This window comes from Loxodonta africana, chromosome 22 (assembly GCF_030014295.1).
Source record: "Loxodonta africana isolate mLoxAfr1 chromosome 22, mLoxAfr1.hap2, whole genome shotgun sequence".
Taxonomy (NCBI): domain Eukaryota; kingdom Metazoa; phylum Chordata; class Mammalia; order Proboscidea; family Elephantidae; genus Loxodonta; species Loxodonta africana.
This window is the reverse complement of record NC_087363.1, coordinates 15,955,948-15,977,715: the sequence shown is the minus strand read 5'-3', so window position 1 is coordinate 15,977,715 and position 21,768 is coordinate 15,955,948. Positions and strand designations below refer to the sequence as shown.

General features: G+C 38.6%; 2 protein-coding genes across 23 annotated transcripts in view; one reads left to right on the top strand and one right to left on the bottom strand.

Annotated features, from left to right (window-relative positions):
• Positions 1-3,008, top strand: part of CCDC66 (coiled-coil domain containing 66) — a 59,674-nt gene extending 56,666 nt beyond the window's left edge. For 10 of the 12 annotated variants that reach the window (XM_064274364.1, XM_023547616.2, XM_010589724.3 and 7 more), the window contains 2 exons: positions 192-319; positions 1,557-3,008. In XM_064274364.1, the coding sequence (XP_064130434.1) occupies positions 192-319; positions 1,557-1,643 (215 nt within the window). In that variant the 3' untranslated portion in view covers positions 1,644-3,008. Of the gene's footprint in view, positions 1-175; positions 320-1,556 lie in introns of those variants that run through there. The other 2 variants (XM_064274367.1, XM_064274368.1) reach the window with 2 other exon arrangements.
• The window catches only part of TASOR (transcription activation suppressor), a 67,447-nt gene continuing 48,472 nt past the window's right edge, over positions 2,794-21,768 (bottom strand). Inside the window, exons 15-25 of one of the 11 annotated variants that reach the window (XM_023547609.2) lie at positions 17,637-18,055; positions 16,311-16,455; positions 15,036-15,095; positions 14,695-14,766; positions 10,678-11,609; positions 7,844-7,966; positions 6,885-7,044; positions 6,322-6,430; positions 4,717-4,895; positions 4,353-4,517; positions 2,794-3,475 (exon numbers count right to left, since the gene is read on the bottom strand). In XM_023547609.2, the coding sequence (XP_023403377.2) occupies positions 2,988-3,475; positions 4,353-4,517; positions 4,717-4,895; positions 6,322-6,430; positions 6,885-7,044; positions 7,844-7,966; positions 10,678-11,609; positions 14,695-14,766; positions 15,036-15,095; positions 16,311-16,455; positions 17,637-18,055 (2,852 nt within the window). In that variant the 3' untranslated portion in view covers positions 2,794-2,987. Of the gene's footprint in view, positions 3,754-4,352; positions 4,518-4,716; positions 4,896-6,321; positions 6,431-6,884; positions 7,045-7,843; positions 7,967-10,677; positions 11,610-14,694; positions 14,767-15,035; positions 15,096-16,310; positions 16,456-17,636; positions 18,056-21,768 lie in introns of all 11 variants that reach the window. The other 10 variants (XM_064274359.1, XM_023547612.2, XM_023547610.2 and 7 more) reach the window with 10 other exon arrangements.

Genomic DNA, 21,768 nt, shown 5'->3' with positions numbered 1-21,768 from the left:
CAAAAAACGTGCCCTGGGAGAGGTGGGAAGAATTTTTTCTCCGGAGTCCATTGCTAATTTTTATTATTTCTAAGTTTTGCTTGGTGTTTTCCTAGATACCAGTTTATTAATGATTTTTTAGAATAACTAGGTGGTCTGGGGCTATGTTATTAGAAATGTATTTGACTCCTGTCAGTTTCATCTGGCTTTAGACTGTGACCAAGAACAGCACCAACTATTTGAATCTGACGGTGGCAGGGACCCACTTCTTAATCCTAACCTGGTGAAAAACAGGGATCGACAGCAAGCAATCCTAAAGGGACTGTCAGAACTGAGACAGGTATGAGCTTTGCCACCAGGTGTCTGTGACTGATTTCAGTATATCAGGGTGAGCAGACAGTAGTATGGCTAGATCTGGAAGTGCCTAGTTGGTTCCATGATTTGTGTGACTTTTACTCTAGCACCTGTATATTAATCTTGAATGGGAATACAGGGAAACTACATTCATTCCTTGGATTCAGCTTTCACATCGACATCTACAGAAATACTTCTTTCCAGCATGACATCACAAGACAGTTCAAGTATTAACACAATTTTATTGAATGAAAAATATATACATTTGAATGGTAAAACATTAGTAAGACCCTAAAAACACCCCAACCCACCCCATTAAATTCTTTGCAATGAAGCCCACATTTTTTTTTTTTTTTAATTTAAATGTGTTGTCAGTGTTGAGAACGGAGCTCCAAGTCCAAAAACATGTAATTTGTTATCAAATTATACCTATAATCTTACTGACCAAGCTGGTTATTTTCTCTTAAACCAATCATTTCTACTTCTTGTTACCGTGTTCTTGTTAACCTTAAATATCAGAGGTGTTGCCTGTTTGTTTATAACCTATCCTTGAGCTAAAAAAAAAAGGGTTTGCCAAACTGGTTGTACAGCTAGTTTTGGTACACTTTTTTTAATTTGGGATATGTAAGCTGTGGCTGGTTTAGGGGGTACCCTTTTCCAACCCTCCTTGCATCTCAAACTGTTGGTTCATGTGTTACTTACCCAGGTCTTTCAAGAGGTAGAATCTCACCCCCAGTTCAGCCCATTTATTCATTTGAGGATCAATTAGTAACACAGAAAGAAAGTCTTCCTTCAAAGATTTCTTAAATCTTACAGTGGAAGAGTCTATTTACTTCCTGGCTTACTGGGGATAAACGTGAGGTCAAGAGGAGGTGCCCGAGTCCTGCTTCAGCAGGGCCCTGATTTAGCCAGTAAGGTTAATGCAGTCAAGAAAAGCACTTGGATCTTATGGGAGCCTCACCATTTTAAAAGAGAAAGGGCATCTCATTCTGACTCCATAATTGGGATACTTGGTTTGTTATGCTAAAGGAAGGAACTTTAGAGAGTTAGTGAAAGAAGTTTGTGCAGTTAAAATCCAGCAAGAGGAAGATAAAGGCTTTTAAACTATGGCCAAGTTAACATAATTCTTATTCTATGCTTAATGTTTTCAAAGTCAGTATACCTCAGAAATTGCTTATAGCATATCTGCTGCACACCTTACTAACATATCAATGTGATTTCAGGGCCTTCTCCAGAAGCAAAAGGAATTGGAAACTAATCTCATGCCTTCAGCTGCAAATCAAGAAGAGAATTTTAGTTGTTTGTTTTAAGTGTAGAAAACCAAACCCTTCACATTTATCTTCCAAATTATAAAATGTGCTCTTTCCTCAGTTGTACTTTTCTCATAGCTTATTTTTTAAATGCTCATTAAAAACGTATACATCATGTAGCAGTAAAATGCTGTACATCTTTTTTATATAATGAAACAGACACTTTTGTAAAAGTTAAAAAAAATTCTTTTTTTTTGCTCTTTCATAGCCTGGGTATTTAAGTTCAATAGAAACTTTCTACTTACCGTGATAGAGTCTGACCTGTGAACACAATGCCATGCCTGTATTCTGCCCTCTAAGCAACATTAAAAAGAGTGGCAGTCTTGCACAGTCCTTTTGAGGCACCAAAGTTCTGATTTAACACATCCAGATGCTTTTACCAAAATAACCCAAAGTAAGTCCATGTAATCTGTGGAAAGTTTTCTAAATTCTATTTTTTTGAAACACATAAGTTAGCATTGGTAATGGAGAGGAAGTTATAAGCGACGGGTGTGACTCTGACATCTGTATCCGCCATACACTTGAGCACCTATGTGCTGAGTAAAATGGTAACTAATACTACTAAAGTGTAACATCAAAAATATACTTCCATTTTTCTAAGACTACGAACCAGTTTAAAAATTTGTAGCTTTTTCCAAATTGTTTAATGCCTTTAAATAACAGAAGCCTATTTTTTTAAAAGATAAACTGAATTTGGTTAAATCAAGGACCACACGAGCACTGAAAATCGTAATTATCAAATACTCTCAAAAAAGCTGACTGAAATTTTAACAATACACAATTTCTACATGGCTGAGTCTAAAGATAAAAAACAGTGCTGCGTGGGATTCGTTCAGTCCTATTTACATAGTCAATTATCTAAATGAATCTGCATTCTCACGTAAATCTTATGGTCTTGAGCCGAAATTGTGTAAAAACACTATACAGAAGCGTCAATCAAAATAGTTGATAATTCATTTCAGCGAGTTTGTATCATCTGACCTGACATTAGTGGAATAAAAAGTAAAGCCGCTATTGTTTCCATCCTTTCTGTGAATACCTGGTTTGACATATAAAACAGGCTTCAATTTGAAGCCAAAGTATATGAAATAAAATTGAAAACTTAAAAGTGCCCTTAAAAGTGCCATCAGGAGATAATTCAAGTAGCATGTATGTTAAAAATATATATGTATTTATTTCAATTTTCAGATGCTTCAACTGTTACAGGCCATCATGATTTAAATAAGAGAAAAAAATTGAGAAAGGACAAGAAACCTTTTTAGAGAAGGAAATATAAATTGTTAATTCACTTTTACGAAACAGAAAAAGTCCACAACAAACTATTAAAAAAAAAAAAAAAAATTACTATTTTTTCCCCCAACTTAATGGAGATGGGGATTTCTCTCTAGCCAAGCTTTGAGTATAAGCAGATAAAAAGTAATTTCCACTTTGTTGAGACTGACTTGATGAAAGGGTATATGGTGTCCCCAAAAACGTCTGATGAGTAAGAACATTGAAATGACTAAACTGATGGGACATATTTAATTGAAAGTTGCTATACAAATCTTGTTCTGCTGAATTGCTGTTTTCTTCTTCTGAGCAGGCTCTATCAATAGAAGCTCTCTCTTCAGAATCAATCTGATAAGTCTTATCTTCTAGTAAACTTTTTTGCATGTCAAGAGACGACTGCAACTCAATATGAATATTCTTATTTTGATCTGTTCCACATGATCCTTTGGTCTCTCTCGCCAATATTTCTGAATGAAAATTGCTGCATACTTCTATTTTTGAGATTTCATCCCCTGAATCCAGAGACATATCCTCTTCATCCTTTTCATCGCTTTCTAAAAGAGCTACATTTAAAAAACAAAAAGTCCTCCTCTATTGAAATACACAATTTGTTTAAGTTTTAAAATTATACACTACTCACACAATATAACGCGTCAGGGGTCTGCAAGTCCACAATCCCTTAAAGCTTGGTCTTCTGCCACAAGTTCACTTAGTCACAACACTCACACTAGGTGTGAATGTCCAGATAATCCGATGCTAAAAGCTTCTGCGAAATGTGTTCACGTTTAATGTTGGGAAATCCCAACTCCCAGCTCCAAAGGGGTTAATGTCAAAACAGCATCTAAAGTTATACGGTAATTCAGTATTTGGCAAAACAAATATAAAATAAAAATTTTTGACATCTAGCTTCACTGGACTGATTACTAAGCTGGTTAGCTCTATCACCTCTGCTGTTCATCAGAAACAAAAGCAAATACATCTTTCATTTTCTACAAAACCTGGAGCCAAAGCAGAGGCCATCTCCACAAAAGACTGAAGCTATGGGCACCCCAACTATCTCATAATGAAACTATCTTACACATCCCAGGAGATTCATTTTAGTAGCCCAATGCTAAAAGCCCCAGTATCTGCTTTCCTACTTTTTTCTTAATACAACCCATCTGCTGACAACAGTAGCCAGTTAAGCTTTTATACTCTCAGGGAGAGAATACGCATAGTCTGTAGCATAGACAGAAACGCGTAGTCTAGTAACTAACAACTTGTGTTGGCTACAGTATGATAAACGAGCAGGTTTGTTAGAAAAAAATTCAATGCTAAGTGCCTTGAAACACTGCCCTTGAGGTGGTTTACAAAACAGGCATTTCCTTCTCTGTTAACAGGGCAAAACCGGTCCTCTTTTTCTGTCTGACTTAAAGAAAATGAAAACTACTAAAAAGTTACCTGACTGTGACTCAAGATTCTCATTAGCACCAAGCAGCGGAAGGGTTTCCTCCGTGTCAGAGTTATGATAGCCCACAAGGCTCTTAAAGTTCTGCATGAAATCTTCCGTGGTTGCCACCACTATTCCATTATCTGTGTAACTGGAAAGCATCTTGATGTTCTTCTCTAAACAAACAAAAAATGGTTCAAGTGTAAAAGACTTGGAAATATGCATGGCCAAATGGTGCCTGCCCTCCATTCCTCACAAAATTAACATGTTCAGCATCAGAGCTTAACAGTCACACCCCACCACAGCCCCACAAAGCCCTCTCCTCCACAATTCCAGAGCCAGAGGAGAGAAGAAGGTTAAGAGCACTCTCTTTACCTGTTAGAAAGACTATGTGTCGTTGCTGGATGTTCTGAGCCTGAAGTCTGATAAGGCAATCCAGTTCTGGGGCATTTCGAGTTTGTGAATCACAGTTGTGGTATGATAAAATTTCAACCAGATGTTTCTTCTGATAGACATTCAGAAGCGTCAGCAGACTTAGGGCTTTAGCGTTCAATCTGTAAAATCAAGCAGTTCAGTATCTGCATCTGCATTTCTAAAACTTAGTATGGAAGCTTTTGCTTCAGATTAAAACCATCATTTCTCAATGCAGGTGACTAATGACAACTGCATTACTGAGCTCACTGCCTGGTGCTGGGCTGCTGCTTGGGATGCAGTCAGGGAGCAGTTGTCATCCAGGGACTTCCTCCAGGCCCAAGGGCCTGTTACTCAGTTTAGGCTAAAATCACCAGTCATTCTTACTTACTAAGTAATAAGTTATCTTTAGCTTTGATAATTTAGAGTTTTTTAATGAAGCACAAAAAAAGTATAAATCTCAGAAGGTACCACAATACATGGCTTTAAGCTATTTCTATACTCCACACCTTAACACGGAAACCTGGTGGCACAGTGGTTAGGAGCTTGGCTGCTAATCAAAAGGTCAGCAGCTCGGATCCACCAGCCACTCCTTGGAAACCCTCTGGGGCAGTTCTACTCTGTCCTGTAGGGTCACTATGAGTTGGAATTGACTCAACAGCAACAGGGTTTTTTTTTTTTTTTTTTTTTTAACATACACCTTAAGACACAAAGCAGCAGGTAGCAGAAACCACTGGCTATTGTCAGGAAGATGAGGGTATTAAATAACTGGACAAGTTACACCTTTGGAACTACTTCATATGATGTGAAGATGAACAAGTTTTTAAAGATGCAAATTGCTACAAAAGTTAAACACCTGAGAATTCTTTGAGCCTGAATTTCCCAAAGCATCTACCATGAAATGTTAACAGGTATTACAAGAAATAAATGTTTTGTGGTCTAAATTTAGGAAATGCAGCTGACCCAACATTTTCTTAACCTGAGTTTCTCAGATCCTTTAATGTGTGAATGTATCATATTGACTCTAGTAGTTGGATATGGTATTTCGAACTCATCTGATAATAATCTTTTCTGGAGCCTCTCAAGTGACTAGTGGTCCAAGGGTTGAAGGTTGACAGTGATTTCCAGACATGTCAGAAATCACCTGTTTATATAAATGAATATCCTAATCACAAGCCCCTCTGTCAGGCAAAGATTAATCCTTGTCCACATGTGTTAACTTTATTACTTTAGTAGCTGCCTAAGGCAGTCCTTCAATGGCAGAAGTAGGCACATATGGCTCAGTAAAAAATGAGGAGTGCCAATTATTCCATTTTGATTATTATTCTAAACCCCCAAGCAGGAAAGACTAACCTGGTATTTCCCATACACACAACTACAGCATCACCAAACTTCTACCTAACAAAGCTACTAAAAACTATTTCCTCCTAAAAAGGCCAGAATAATTCCATAGCCACACTTCAGTGGCTGGCTAGGGACATCTGTGAAAAAGTGAGCTACAACCACAGAAGAACTGTGAACACATTGTTAACGTCAACAACCATTATACGGTTCTTTTCCAAATCTTACCTTCCCAGTTCCTTCAGTTTTTTCTGAAATTTACAGTGGACTTTCCATTGCCATTTTCCTTCTGGAGTACTAAGTTCTTCAAGGAATGTCAAAAATTTTTTAAGATTTTCTGTTAGAGACAAAGAAGTTCACGGATTAATTCGACAAATAACAGTCATTCCACAGCTGAATGACAGAAACACCTCCTTTCTATGTTCTATCTCTTTTCCATCCTTTCTCTTTTTCCCTCTAAGGGAGACAGAGACCTCCATATCCCCCAAAGCACTAAGAACACAGCATCTACACATAAAAACACCGCAGTGACAAGTCAGGAGTGCCCCACGTGCAGGAGATCCATAGAACCTCGCCTTCTACCAGATTCTGAGGCAATGACTTGAAAAGACTAAGGACAGGAAAAAGTTGAGGTCGTGAAAGCTCAAAAAAGAAATGATAGGAATGCACTAGTTATCTGTGAGTGGCAGAATAACGGACACTACATTGAAAACTATGAGTGATTTCGCATCATTAATGAGAAAAACCTAGAAAAAAGAAGTTACACCGCTCAAAAGAATGTATAATCTTACCAACTGTGATAACTTCTGGATTTAGAATTGATTCATCAGACACGATAAACCCTCCAGATACGAATAACTCATTGTATGTATGATTTTTAACATCATCCAGGCTATCAACACCAGCAAAACTAACACAGGGAAGCTTCTTTAAAGTTACCAAGCCAGGTACCTGTTTAAATAAAATACCAAATGAAAACAGAAATGAGGATGGGTAAGGAAATGAACTGAGGGACTCAAGAGTAAAGTAACGTCTAACAAAATTCACTATGGCTTACCCAGATTAGTGAGTTGCCTGTGGAAAGCCAAGTACAGAAATAATATTTCCAACATTATTTCTCAATATATAAACCAGCATTCATGTACTGGGCACCTACCATGAAGAGAACACTCTAAGGACAAGAAGCTTATCATAGTCCCGCAAACACAGAATCAACAAATGCTAGCCTGCCTGGACTTAGGAGTAGTCAGCATTCAGATGAGGGCAAGAGCCTGTGTACTGAACAGTCAGGAAAGGCTTCAAAGAGAGCAGTGGGATTTGAGCTGGGCTCACAAGACTGGATGGGGTTCCTCCAAATCCAAGAAAAAAGGGAAACGGGGTGGCAAAGAAGAGGGGTCACAAATAGGCTTTGCCTGGGACATACCAATGAAGATGTGAACAATAAAGGATAATCAGCAGACCCATAGCATTCAAGGATTCGCTATTCTCAGTCTTGCCTACTGGAATGATAGGGAAGACCTGTGATCTGCAGCAATTTAACATTTGGCAGAGGTACAGAAGTGAACCTCACTAGCTGATTGACTCAAGACTTCGTTAGGTCTCAAGCCCTAAACTTCCCAAAGTTCCACCTCCTTTAAAGCTTACGATAATATTTTTTAAACAAACAGCTTTAGTCGCATAGACAGTAAGATTTAAAAATAAGGAAGTTCTTATAACCAAAGTAAGTAGTGAATTTGACTTAATAGTCTACCTTGTGAATGAAACCTGCAATGTCTTCATTTTGAATAATAATCAATAGTTTATCTAATTTTGATCTTCTTTCCAAAAACTGTTCTGGATGACATTCTGTATTGCCTAATTTGATAAGATATTCCTGTTAAAGAAAAACAACTAAATCAACATTAAAAAGCTTTTTTGCAAACATCCATTTAACACCAGAAATGCAAGACAAACTGATAAGCTTAACTACTATTAGAACCACAAGTTTACACTCTAGGAGACTCTTCAGAGATCATCAAACCCACTCTTCGTCATTTTACAGAAAAGCAACCTAAAGCACACAAGACCACAGGGTTAGGAAGTGGCTCTTTGTACCATGTTACAATGCTGTGCAATCAAAGCCAAGGAAATGCCAGTGTGGGCTAACAGAAAGAACACAGTGGATTAACCCAGCTCCACTGCTAAGAAATGAGCAACCCAGAGCCCAGTCAGTGACCACTCCCTCAGCCCCACATCCCTCTCCTTTCTAGGCAGGCCTTTGGTTTTTTGCCACAACATTACTGATCCATTCCTTCACAGTTACACAGGACTTCTACAACCACTGTCATTCATTTAATTCAAAATGGCCCCAGAAGCATTCATACAGAGCTTCAGTATGTACCAATCATAATCACATATAAATTAGCTATGTCTGTCAAGTTTAGATCTTCAAGCAAAATAATACTCTTCCACCTAAGACCTCCCTCCATTCTGGGGACACGGCACTACGTTTCAAAGGACACAAGGCAGTAGCCCATGCAGAGGTGGAATCCTGAACGCTAAAACAAACTGCAGGATCCTGGAGGTAACCCTCATTCCACTGACACGGGAGCAGACCAACCTTCTCAACTCGCCTCATAACCAGTCTAGACTGCTCTTTCAAGAGCCGCATACATGTGTCACACCCAATGAGGAAATTTTCATTTAGCCCTAACTAAAAGTAGCATCTTACCCGTTGTCTGACTTTGCTTTAAGCTCTGAAGCTTCTGGGCAGATGTCAGACCAGCTTTCCGTCAGTTAAAGAAAAGGTAAATTACTGTCTGTCGGTCTAATGTGACTTTAAACAGCTTTACATGTTGAAGTCATTCTTACTAAGTCTAGATTAGACAGTTTAACTCCTACAATAACAAAATCAGTTTGACTCCAGAAATACTTAGGAAGCTTAAGTTCTTATTCATAAAGTCTTTCACTCTACTGTAATATTTTTGGTGGGAATTTTCCAATGGATATTAACTAAAAGAATGAAAGGACTAATCTGTGGTTTCCCATCAGATTTGTAAAACATGGAACAGTCTTTTCTTCTATATACAGTAAATAACAAAAACATGCCAGAATGAATTAAAATCACCATTCACAAGTAGATGCACTTCCTATCCCCTCAATCTAGTTGTCACATAGGTCTGTTGCCACCAGTTAAGAAAAGAGGAGTGGAGTTATGCCAAGCACACGGGGGGACTGTGCCCAACCTATTCTCTCACTGAGCCCACCCACACCAACATGCAGCTATGCCCCCTAAGAGCACTGTGCCTGGGAACATGTTGCAAGAAGCGGGGGAAAAAAATCTGAGAAGCCCTAGATCCAATTACACAGGGCAAAATATAACCGAGGAGTTCCCAGTAAGTCTGGTTTCATCTTCCCAAGGAACTGGAAGGATCAGCGAGGAAGGCAGCACAGAGCGCTCTGCTCTCGTGCATGTCCACGCTCTCCATGTCCTCACTGGGTCCACACCAAGCACGCTGACATCACAGAGACCTTCAAACAGACAAGTCAGCAACATTGAGCTTCTAGGCCCCTCTGGGGTATAATAAGCCACTTATTTATAGCTCCTTCTGCTTCCTCTAACAGAACAAGCAGAAACCACCTTTCTAAAAAAAAAAAAAATTTTTGGTAAATAAGCTCCATAAATGGGAGCAGGCATTAATTTAAAAACCCTAGGCATTTCCTTATGGCATTAAAATCTGACGGTGAGTACTAACTGAAACTATTAAACCACTGATAAAATTGTCCCAGCGTGTTACACATTCTACATACCTATGCCTATACCCAGGAGTCCCTGAGTGGCACAAGTGATTAAGCACAGGACTACTAACTGAAAGGTTGGCGGTTCTAACCCAGAGATTCCTGGGCAGTAAGGACTGGCCATCTGCCTTCCACAAGCCAAAGCCTTAAAAGCCCCACAGAGTACATTTCTACTCTGTACGCTTAGGGTTGCTGTGAGTTGGAATTTGCTTGACAGCAACTAGCATGTCTACACACACGTGTGTGTGTATGTGTATGTATATATATTTTTAAATCAAATACCTGAAATGCTAGTCTAGTCTACAGCTTCAGTAGAAAGAAAAATACCTTACAGTGAGGAATCTTTCATGATTGGGGAGTTTTTCAGGAGCATCAGGTTTTGTTTTGTTTTGTTTTGTTTTTTTAAATCAACAAGGGCTGAAGGGAACCCTGATGTGAGCAGGAAGTATCAGTCGACTGTCCCTGGACATTTCTGTTTTTCTGTTTGACTGATAAAACCCCATGTGTGTTGTTTTTTAAATAGTGACTTATGTTACCTCTGTATCTTTCTTCCCCACTAAAAAAAAAAAAAAATTAAACATTAAAACCTTTGAATCATCAGTTTACAGGTACAGATGCAGTATGTGTATACAGTCTTTCGAATGGCACTAAAAACGAGAATCTAAATTCCAAGATATTAAAATCATAGGTTCTGAACTTAGTCTTTCATTCTCCTGTGCCCTATTCAATTATGAAAATATATGGTCAACATTTAAAGACAAAAAAAGTCACATTTATACAGCATTACTACCACCCTCATGTAGTTACCTTGATTTCTTTACAGAGCATATTTTCTTCTTCTTCGTGAATATAAAATTTCACAGTATTTTTCTGGACATCTTTCATGATTTTAACCAAACTGTTAAATACTTCAGGTTCTAACTGGCTTATAAAATTTGAAAGAGCAGGCTGGGCAGACATGTTTACATCCCCAGGCGATTTTGTTTCCTTTTCTCCTGGTTCCCGACCAGTCTCACCAGGTACAGCACGGTCAGCAGTCACCGTGAGTTCTGCGGCATGGTGGGGCCGGCTCATCTCTCCTCTGGTTAAACCCAAAGCTGAAGAGGAGTGCTGCTCGTGGGAGTTGGTGTCTTTCAAAGCATCACTACAAAGGGATTCGGGGAGGCATTTACTGCTGAAATCATCTGAGGACACTGGCATGACATGCCTTCCCAGAGCAGTCGATGCCATCTTGGCACCAGAATCATTAGGACTGACTGGCTGCAAATTCCCACCCTTGGCTGATGCTTTGATAATAATAGTATTTAGTTTCTCATGCAAGCCGTCGACAAACTCCTGCACACCAGCTTTGGAAGTCTTAGAATATATGAATTCAGAAAGCCGTCTCATCTTCTCTTGTGTTGAAAAGACAGGCATGGATATTCTACTGACATATGACACGTTCTTCTGCTTCAGAATCTCTTCTATCTTCCTAGAAAAGAGACTGTACTCTCCTAACACTGTCCTCTCTGTGGTTTCACTCAGTGCAGGCGGCTCTGCTGCTGGCACACACTGCTCCTCCACTGCCACCACCTGACCTGTCAACACGTCATCCTCAGTGGTGCCCTTTAGTGTGTCTGTAAATGGAGAGGACGGAAACTGGTAATCAGAACTTCTGTGTCTACTTATTACCCGGGGGTCCTGAGGGAAGGCCTCCTGCGGCGGCAGACACACCAGTTGTTCTTCTGGTGATTTCATACCTATACAGGAAGAGTTCATTATTTTAAGGGCAATCCAAAAAGGTAACATTTCAAAACACAAACTCTTAAATCAGAAAAAAGCGCCAACACAAGTATATATTTAGAACTAATTAAGCACTCAAAGTTTGAGTTTCACTGAAACCAAAAAAAAAAAAAAAAGAATAAAAACCTCAAATACTGGTGTGACCACTATTTCCTGTATGCTCTACTTGTGACTGGTCTCTGGATTTTAGTAACTTGAATAACAACTTTGGATGTCATTTTCTTTGCTTTCTTTTCAAACAAGCACCAACTTGGCATCAATACAGATCAAGTCCTTTGTTTATTTCTGCTTCCTTACCATTCTGTAATAGACGTGTTTTCACCAGGATGGCAATTCACAACAGCTTGCTAAATGCCCATATTCTTTGCCAAGTAGTGCCTACTGTAGTTTATGCCCCACTCCCCCGCTTAATATAGGACGAGAATCTTAAGCGCTGAAAACTGGAGAGAATACCAAACAGAAATGCTGTGCGAGCAGTGCCAACTTAAGAGCGGCCTTCAGAATTGAGGAGAATTAATTCTGTATGCCTTCTGATTCACTCTCACATATGGTGTTACACAGAGAGTTTCCTGCAATGTTAGGGACTTCATTTATCAGGAAAAAAGACTCAAAAAGGCAGGAAAAAATTATAAATATTTCATAGCTGCATTAACAGTAACACCTTTCACAGTGCTTTCATAAGTATTTTTGTTTTGTTCTAGAAATAACTCTAAGAAAAATCACGATGAATATTATCACCCGAGATAAAGAGGGTGTTCAGATAGCCGCAGCTGCTGAGACTACAACCTCTGATGCTTTTTTTTATCCTAAGTTCAAACACAATGTATTTTTGAAACTACATTTCAAAATAGGTACCCTAAAAATCTCTTACCCTAAATCCCTAACAACGGGAAAATATAGTTAATAGCAATTCATAATACTATATTATATATTTTATATATTATATAATACAAGGTTGCTGTGAGTCAGAAACAACTCGACGGCACTGGGTGGCTTTATATTTCAGGAAATGAAAAAATTCATGATCTTTGCCTAGAAAACTGTATCGCACAAACTTTAAAGGGTAAATCTCAGCCAACATTCCCGAACAAATCACTCCTGCGGTATATGAAATGGTGCCTCCAAATCAGAAAGTCCAGGTACAAGTTTTCTATAGCGCAGTACTTTAAAGATACGGTTAATTCCTTATTCAAGTTTGCACCTATGTATATATAGCACAATGCCCTCACTATGCAAATAATGTTTTGATTCTCCCCACATTCATACTTTTCTAAAATTTTAAAATTAAAAACAGCCTCAACAGCAGTCAGCTGGTGACATTCTCCACCACTCCAGTCAGTGATCACCATGAACCACTGCTCTCATTTACGACAAAATCACGTCAGAAGAGGAAGAAGACCACAAGCAGATCTCTGGGTGAAACTAAGAAGGGGGGATGTTGCAAAATGAGAATTACAACTACATGAACCTGATAAAACAGAAAACTCAAGTTCCACAGTATAACTCAGAATACTGAAACTTTTAATTCTGCAACATTAAAATGTAGTTTAGTATATGCACTTAAAAGGTCTGGAAGGATACATAAGGAATTGGTAACAGTGGTTGATTCAGGGAGGGAAACTAAGTCGCTCCGGGCAGAAGTGGAAGACTTACTTTTTGAAGTATTTTTGTACTTCTTGAATTACATACCATTCAAATGTCTGACTTATTCAAACAAAAAATTTTTTTAATTGTATCTTGTAAAACAAACGAGTTGGGGAGCACCACCTGTAATTTAAAAACTTCTGAATTATTTTTTTTTTAATGAAATATTTGCTCCAAAAATTTATAGTTATACTTTGCATTACCAATGAGCTTATTTCTGAAGGGCTATGGATACATGGAATTTTTATAAGCTGAAATATAACAAATCCACATGGGGGAATTTTCCATATTAAAAAGGGGGAAAAAAAAACAACTCTAAATTCCTTTTAAAAAGGCAAATCATCACCGCCTAGTTTGTTTTTCAAAATCAAATTTCCCTATATGATTTAAGACTGAGAAGTTTCTTATTTAAAAAAAAAAACTTCATCAATAAATGATTTAAAAGAAACACACGTCAGTGCCCGTAATAATGCACGTTCTTTACTGACTGACATTCAAACATTACAGAACTTTGACCTTTAAGTGAAAGAGGAGTTCTCTAAAGGTAGCAGCATTCAGACACCTCCACCCTCAGTCACAAACTATGAAGACAGTATCCCAAATAAGAGGGAAGCGAATGCTGATACATCATTATGAAGCAGAAACAAGATACCTGCTGTTCCCAATGAGAAAGAATTCCTGATGGACTCAAAACATGGATGAAACCCAGACATACATGGAGTGAAAGAGCCAAACATAAAAGAGGACATGTGTAGGTTCTATTTATCTTAACTTCAAGAACAGGCAAAATTAATCCGTGGTGAAGAAGTTAGAAGAGTGGTTACTCTTTGGGGACAGTGAAAGTGCTGACTGTAAGGAGGCAGAAGAAAAACTTCTGGAGTGCTGCAAACGATCTACATCCTGATCTGGGTGGCAGTCACTTAAGTGTACACATCCATAAAAACCCAGCAAGCCATACACTGGAGAGCTGTGCATTTTCCTATGTTATGCCTGATGGTCCTGTTTCTATCATCTTTTCCTAAGAGGAGACAAAGATTTTCTTGAAAAAAACTTATAACTGAAAAGTTTTTTGTTTTTAAATTTCCAAAAGAGAAGGAATCACTAAAGATCTACTAACACCAAAAACAAACAAAAAAACCTCAGATTTCCAGAGTGAGAAACAATGAAAAAAGACCCACCAACAAACTCTAAGCAAGAGAATAATCAACAACCGCCTGAGAGGAAGTTCCCCTGAGCTCTAATGGAGACTGTCTCCTAAGCACCTACTGCAACTCATTAACCGATAACATTCATAAATATTTCTGGAATCCAAAGGTGTCTCAGTCTCCTATCTGCAGAAATAAGCTTAACAATTAGAAGAACTGGGACAAAAAATTAAAGATCAGGAAAATAATGTACCTAAAAGACAGGTGGCCTCCTTGTGTTTGTTACACTTAGAAGAGACTTGAAGACTGCTTCTCACAGAATATTCTGCAAAAATGGATTCAGAAAATATTCTTGTCTTCCCAAGTCATCGTATCAAATAGAACTTACGTTAGGTGAAGAAAATTTAATCTGTATTGATACACCGTTTATAAAGAGTATCTGATAAAATGCGACTGATGATTTAAAGACAAAAATCTCAAACTTTCCGTAATTAACAGAACTTAAATCAATGCTCTATTGATGGAGGACTAGGAAGGCAAGCACCAATTCTAAGAATCGCACACTGGGAAGAAAAGCAAAGGGAGCCTTCTCACCTGGTGTGTGTTTCTCACCATGTTTCCCCTGCTGGTCTTCTGGGCTTCTTGCATTCCCTCCTGAGGGAAAGCATCCATTAGCATTTGTAGACTCTCTTTAGATATGTGTGATACCAATTAAGCACCTTTCAGACAACCCCAAATGCTAACAAATGCAAGTATTCCCTCTTTTGTCAAAAGTAATTCTGAAGGGTCATTCAAAACTGGAAAGCTGTTTCCTTTCCATTCAGGTGATGATACAGTATCAACACCTAGATGTTATGCCTTCAAATGGCTCTCAGTGCCAAGCATGAAGATGTCTAAACGAGGAACATGGACTACTTTCCAATTCAGTTTCTCCCATTCAAGAGGAAGCCTCTAGATCATAAATGACTACCAGTTTCCTCTCCATCATCACTTACAGGCCTCCTGGCCTCTCAGGTAAGACACTAAACAGAATGGTCTAAAGCCTACGTGCGGAAGCTGTAGAAATTATTTTCAGAGTCCTTGGGTCTCAGTAGGTTCTCAGTCATACCAGTCTCTTTTTAGTAAAAAGTTACTTGTTTCTTCTTTTAAAAGGCTAAATAAAGGTCTAGGAATGGAAAAGATGTGATCTAGAAATATTTCCAAAAATGCTTAGCCAACAAGAATGAATAAGAACTTAGAATATTAACAGTGTGTGTATGTATGTGTTTGCACAGATTTTTCAACATTTGCTAAATTATCCTTGCCCCACATTTCAATGAGCTTTCTTAGGATATTTGCATTTGATCATTTCAGGCCATTCTCTAAGAGGATCCAATTTCTTTAAAGAAATCCAATATTAGGACAGCAAATTTCATTCAAATAGATGAACCTTAACATGATGACTTACTAGATGATAGCTTGTTATAGTGAAGTTTACTCTAATAAGTTGAGAAGTTATCATTTAACTGGCTGCCCAAAGACCATCACTTCACCTATGTTACTACCCCATCTGATTAGAAACTCACAGTTTCTGCCAGCAACTTTCATTTGGAAACTTGCACGCTAAGCTCCATGGGGAGGGTATGTCTTAAATCCCTCTGTTTTTAACAGGCCCTTTTGCAGACACTTGCTGATGCTGACCAAGAACACCAACACTCGGTGATGAACATTATTACACTACTCAAAATAAGACACTGGAGATCTCAGAGCCAAGTAAGATGAAGACCTAGTCACCCAAGAGGGGAGCCTAGAAAAGATGAAACCCTTCAGGAAATTGATCACTAAGTAAAAGGAAGCAAATTTGAGTCTCAATATACTTGTTCTTTTTACCTGTAATTGGAATCAGTTTCCAATGTATTTCAGTCTCTTCAACATCGTTTGACTTAGACTGTTGTCTACGGAATCCATGTTCAATGGGAACAGCAGGACACAAACTGCAATCTTCAAAATTATCCATGCTAATTAAACTTGGATCCTAAAAACCAAAGTATACATTCAATAGCTTTTTTTCAACTGATTTTAACGTCAAGTATGACTATTTTTTTTTACAGCAAATTTACAAGCTTCAAACAACCCAGACATTACAAATGAGTAAAGTCAACTTGATAAAGCTGTAGATCTCTAGTCTCGAAATTAAAACATCAACATTTTTCCCTCAAACATAATTAGATGTTGATTTAAAGCAGGGGTTCATAAACTCTTTCTGTAAAGAACTAGGAGTAAATAGCTTAGATTTGAAGGCCAGGTACTCACCTCTGCCACTGCAGTGCTCAAGCAACCAAGGACAATAGCTAAGTGGGCGTGGCTATGTTCTAACAAAAGGTTAGTTACAGAAATAGGCAGGGGGCTGGGTTCGGCCCATGCCCCGGTCAAACCAATTTAGAGCGTTAAATACATCAGGAACTAGCAGCAATACAGGTAAGTTTCTCAGTCTCCATCATACACGCCTCCCCAAGTCAGCCTCCTGCCATCATCCTCCCCTTAAAAACACATGTCCCAGAACTATGTGGAGAAAGGTCAGGACATACACATGACATTTATTCAAAGGCAGTAAAGAGAAAATGAAGGAAAAAAATGAATTAGAAATAAGCCCTTAGGAACACTGTGCATCTTGATACCGTTGTCCAGTAATACAATCACTTCTTGGGGGAGAAAAGGCTCAACTGAGACCAATACCCTGAGCACATATCATAAATACACCGGATGCCCTGACAAGCGAGTCTGAAAGGCATGTCAAAGACAATCCTAAAGGTCACTCATTTTCCATTCCTATGGGTGTACTCAATCTTACAACACTGCCGCACTGACCTCAGTTGTCTTTCCTCACCTACCCCATCTTTGGGCTGTTAGTGCCAACAGCCAGCCAGTGCTTTGAGGATTTTATTAAGAAGCAATGAGTCATTTCTGAGAAACAGCATGTCCATACCTAACTTCTATCACAATAGGTGAATCCTACCATGAGGAAAGAAAACAGCTATTTCTGCATTTATCATTTTGTAACAAGGAATAAACTAGAAGGAACACCCTGAACTTTTACTCAAAGTATTTTATTTCTTTTTGAAAAGAAAAACCAACCAATGGAGCACACCCACATCTTCTTCCACACACACACACTCAACAAAAGCAAACAAAGGTAACCAATAGACATATGCTTACTTCTTTCAAATGCAGTTTATGATCAGCGCCTCCTTCACTGGTAGAAGCACTAACAGGATACTTTAAAGATGATGTATCAACTTCTGGCAATGGGCTCTGAGTATCCTTAAAATTTACATTTTCAATTTTTGCACAAGTGGGTTGCTCATACTCTTTCTTATCCTGTGTAGAATTCAACTCATACGCATGCTTTGGCCTCAGCTCTTCGTAGGCATCATCTGTGCTCAATCCCAAAGCTTTGTTGACTGTGTCTGTCAGGGACGCATCAGAGTGGCGAGCATTTGCTAGTGTTTCTGACAGCCAGTTAAACAGACTGTGGATGTCAGCAACACCAGGGTGAGAGGTATCCTGCTGCTGCCGTCTCAAGTCAGCATCGTGCCCCAGACCACTAATGAGTGAGCCAACAGGCTGCGGAGACTCTGAGGAAAGAAAGGAAAGACAAGCCATGTCTTAAAGTTTGAAAGGCCAACATAAAAATAAAAACAATCAAATATACCTTAAAAATTATAAGGCATACACGGGGCTAAGTCAGGAAGTATTGCTACTAGAGTTCTGGTTCGTACATGCCCAGGTTTACTCCAAATAAAACATGTCTCTTCGATCAGTGGGTGGCCGCAGACAAGTTCTCTCAGTAATACACTTAGTCTCATTACGGTGCCTTCAAAAAAAAAAGGGTGCGTTTTGTACCATGGGAAAAAAAATGATTTTGAAGTCAGGGCTAATACTCAATTTTTAACAAAACTCAAGTAGACATCCTCCCAAATCACTGAAGCTTTCCAACAAGTTTATGGGAATGCTGCCCCACATAAAACAACAGTTTTTAGATGAATCAAGCATTTTAAGTTGGGAAGACCTCAAAAATGAGCCAAGAGCGGTTAAGACTGCTCAGAAGGTTATGGCAACTGCTTTCTGAGGTTCCAAAGAGATGATCTTGATAGATTTTCTTGAAAGACACAGGATGATCATATGAGCTTATTATGAAGAAGTTTTAGGAAAACTGAAAACTGTATTGGTGAGAAAAAGGAATTTTTTCCCGTCATGACAATGCACCTACTCATTCTTCAAGGGCAGCAAAGGCTGTTGTTCCACGAGAATTCCATTAGGAAACCTTACCCCATCCAGCCCACAATCCTCATCTTGCCCTTTCTGGTTTCTTTTTGTTCCCAAAACTCAGAGAACGTTTAAATAGAACACAATTTGAGTCCCTCAAGGATGTGAAAACGGGCATTTTGACGTGGTATAAATCAAAGAGGAAACCCTGGTGGAATAGTGGTTAAGTGCTATGGCTGCTAACCAAAGGGCTGGCAGTTCAAATCCACCAGGTGCTCCTTGGAATCTATGGGGCAGTTCTACTCTGTCCTATAGGGTCGCTATGAGTCGGAATCGATTCGATGACACTGGGTTTGGGTTTTTTCTTTTTTTGGTAAATCAAAGAGCGCAGAATTCTTCAGAGAAGGCACAGAGAGATGGAAACACAGCCTTCAGATGTGGACAGACCTAGATGGAGAGTATGTCAAGAAACAACAGCTTCACATTTTAATATTTTTGTTTAATAAAGATTGCTGTGATTTTGTACCAACACCTTCTGAATTACCCTCATATGGGCAGGAATGCAATCAAGCCTCTGGCTTAGATTTCACAAAAACACCCATCTTTACTTCACAAATATAACTGGTTGTAAAAGATTGCACATGGGTCAAAAACCCTATTGAACGAGTTAATTTCCATCATAATTTTAAAATTCTATTAATGAAAAAATGGACTCAAGCATCAAGTGTGTAATATGGATAATATACATTAATAACCATACTGTGGGTAAAAAAAAAATTTTTTTTTTTTTGGTGGGTAAAAAAAAAAAAATACTGTAGTTACCTCAAACTCTAACACCAAAATTCCAAAGTCAACCTGGTATCTGGCAACCGATGAAACGTGCTTGCTATTTTGCCAATTGTTACAAGGATGTACAAATTACACTTAAAAACTCTCTCAAAAATAAACATGACTTAATTTGATTTCTACCTCCTCCATACCTGTCATATTTTGTCCTTAATTAAGGCAGTTGGTCAACATTCTTAAAATCTAAGCCTTATCTTAAATGACTACATTACTTCAATTCATTTCGAAGCTAGGATACCAGAGATGCAAAATCATCCTGAAGAAATCTATGCCAAACTTGCACCAAGAACAAAAAGCACTATGAAAGAACGTGGTAAGACACAGCTCCAAGTAGGTATAAATTTAGGTAATTTGTACAACATATATATATATACACACACACACACACACACACATACATACACATATATATATATACTTGTATGTAAAAATTTGTAAAAGGCATAGATGTCAGAAAGTAATGTGCTTTAACGCTGGGAAGGTTGGGGGGTGGGGGGTGAAGCCTGGGCAGATGCCAGGATTTCCTATTTAGAGAAGATACAATGCATTACGGCAAAAAAGAGTTAGAAACAACAGAGTACATGCTATACAATTCTAATTATGTAAAAAACTCATCTACAGACAGAAAGCACATCTGCTGGTGGGCTGAGGTCACAATAACCATAAAGGAGCATGAGGCAACTTGTGGGGACAACGGAAATATTGTGTATCTTGAGGTCACAGCTACCAAAAATCATCAAACTCTGCACTTAGAATAGGTGCCAAAAGAAACCCGTTGGCGTCAAGCCAATTCCGACTCATAGCGACCCTAGAGAACAGAGTAGAACTGCCCCATAAGGTTTCCAAACAGCACCTGGTGGATTCCAATTGCCAACCTTTTTTTTTGGTTAGCAGCCATAGCTATTAACCACTATGCCACCAGGGTTTCTATTGTATATAAATTGTTGTTGCTGTTGTTAGTTGTTGTCAAGTCAATTCCAACTCAGGGCGACTCCATGGGTTCAGAGCAGAATTGGTTGATAGGGTTTTCAAGGCTGTGACCTTTCAGAATCAGATCACCAGGACTGTCTTCTGAGGTACCTCTAATGGGTTTAAACTGCCAACCTTTTGGCTAGCAGTCTAGCGCTTAACTGTTTGTGCCACTAAGGGGCCTGAAAAAAGTTAATGTTTAAGTTAACACAGGAGGAAAGGTTAGGAAGAGGTTACTTCTTACAAAATGTATGAGTTTACCACCAAATCAAGATCAGAATATTTTGAAAGTTAGAATCGAACCTTTAAATTTCCACTTTCAGACATAAAGTGCACAAAACGACTAAAGAAGCACCATTGCAAAACACGTAGAAATCTAAGTCTGGCAGTCACTGGTTCTGGTTTAACCTATCCACTTCTCCTGGCCCACCTCATTTCTCCTTTGGTCTAGCATAATTAGCATAGCTTTCCCACCATTATAATTATTGATGAAGCCTGATTTTTCACCTACACAAAATTACACAATTATCAGCTAACACAGTTACCAAAAATTGAGTATCTTATTTACTGAGTGCCTACAATGTGCTCAGTGCTAGGGAACAGTACACAGTTTAGGAACAATGCTTTGGAGACCATTCTTGACTGCGCTCCAGTGTGGATGCAGCCATTAAACTATGTAACTTTAGAGGTATTTAATACCTCTGAAACTGTTTGCTCATCTATAAGAACAATAATGCCTACCACTCAAGGCTATCATAAGAACTAAATGTGTCCATAATATGTAAAGCACTTACCACATAGTAAGTACTTAATAAAATGCTCAAGATGAAGGTCACAGTGTAAGACAGGAACAGATTCAGCACAGATCAGAAACGCGGCATAAGTTAAAGGAAATGGAGACTGTCAAGGAAAAGAACAGCCAGAAAGTTGAGGAGGGATCTGAACTGCAAAGATGTAAGCCTTGAGAGAACAAGAAGATGCTGTAAGAAAAAAAAAGTAGAGGCTTGACCATGACACATTCTGGGGAGAGAGAGATGAGCTTTACTATCAGAGAGCATGTGAAAGAAGAGTAGGAACATGGCCACCCAAGCTGAACCTGGCCAGTTTATAACAAAGCCTTGAAAAGTAAGTACAGAAGATGAGATTGGTAGCAAATTAGTAAGAAAGCGACACTAAGAACATGATACCAAAATGAATGACAAAAAGAGAGTAGTAAGTCAGGAGGGCCACCCATGAGCTAAGAACCTGGACAAGGATAACAACATTG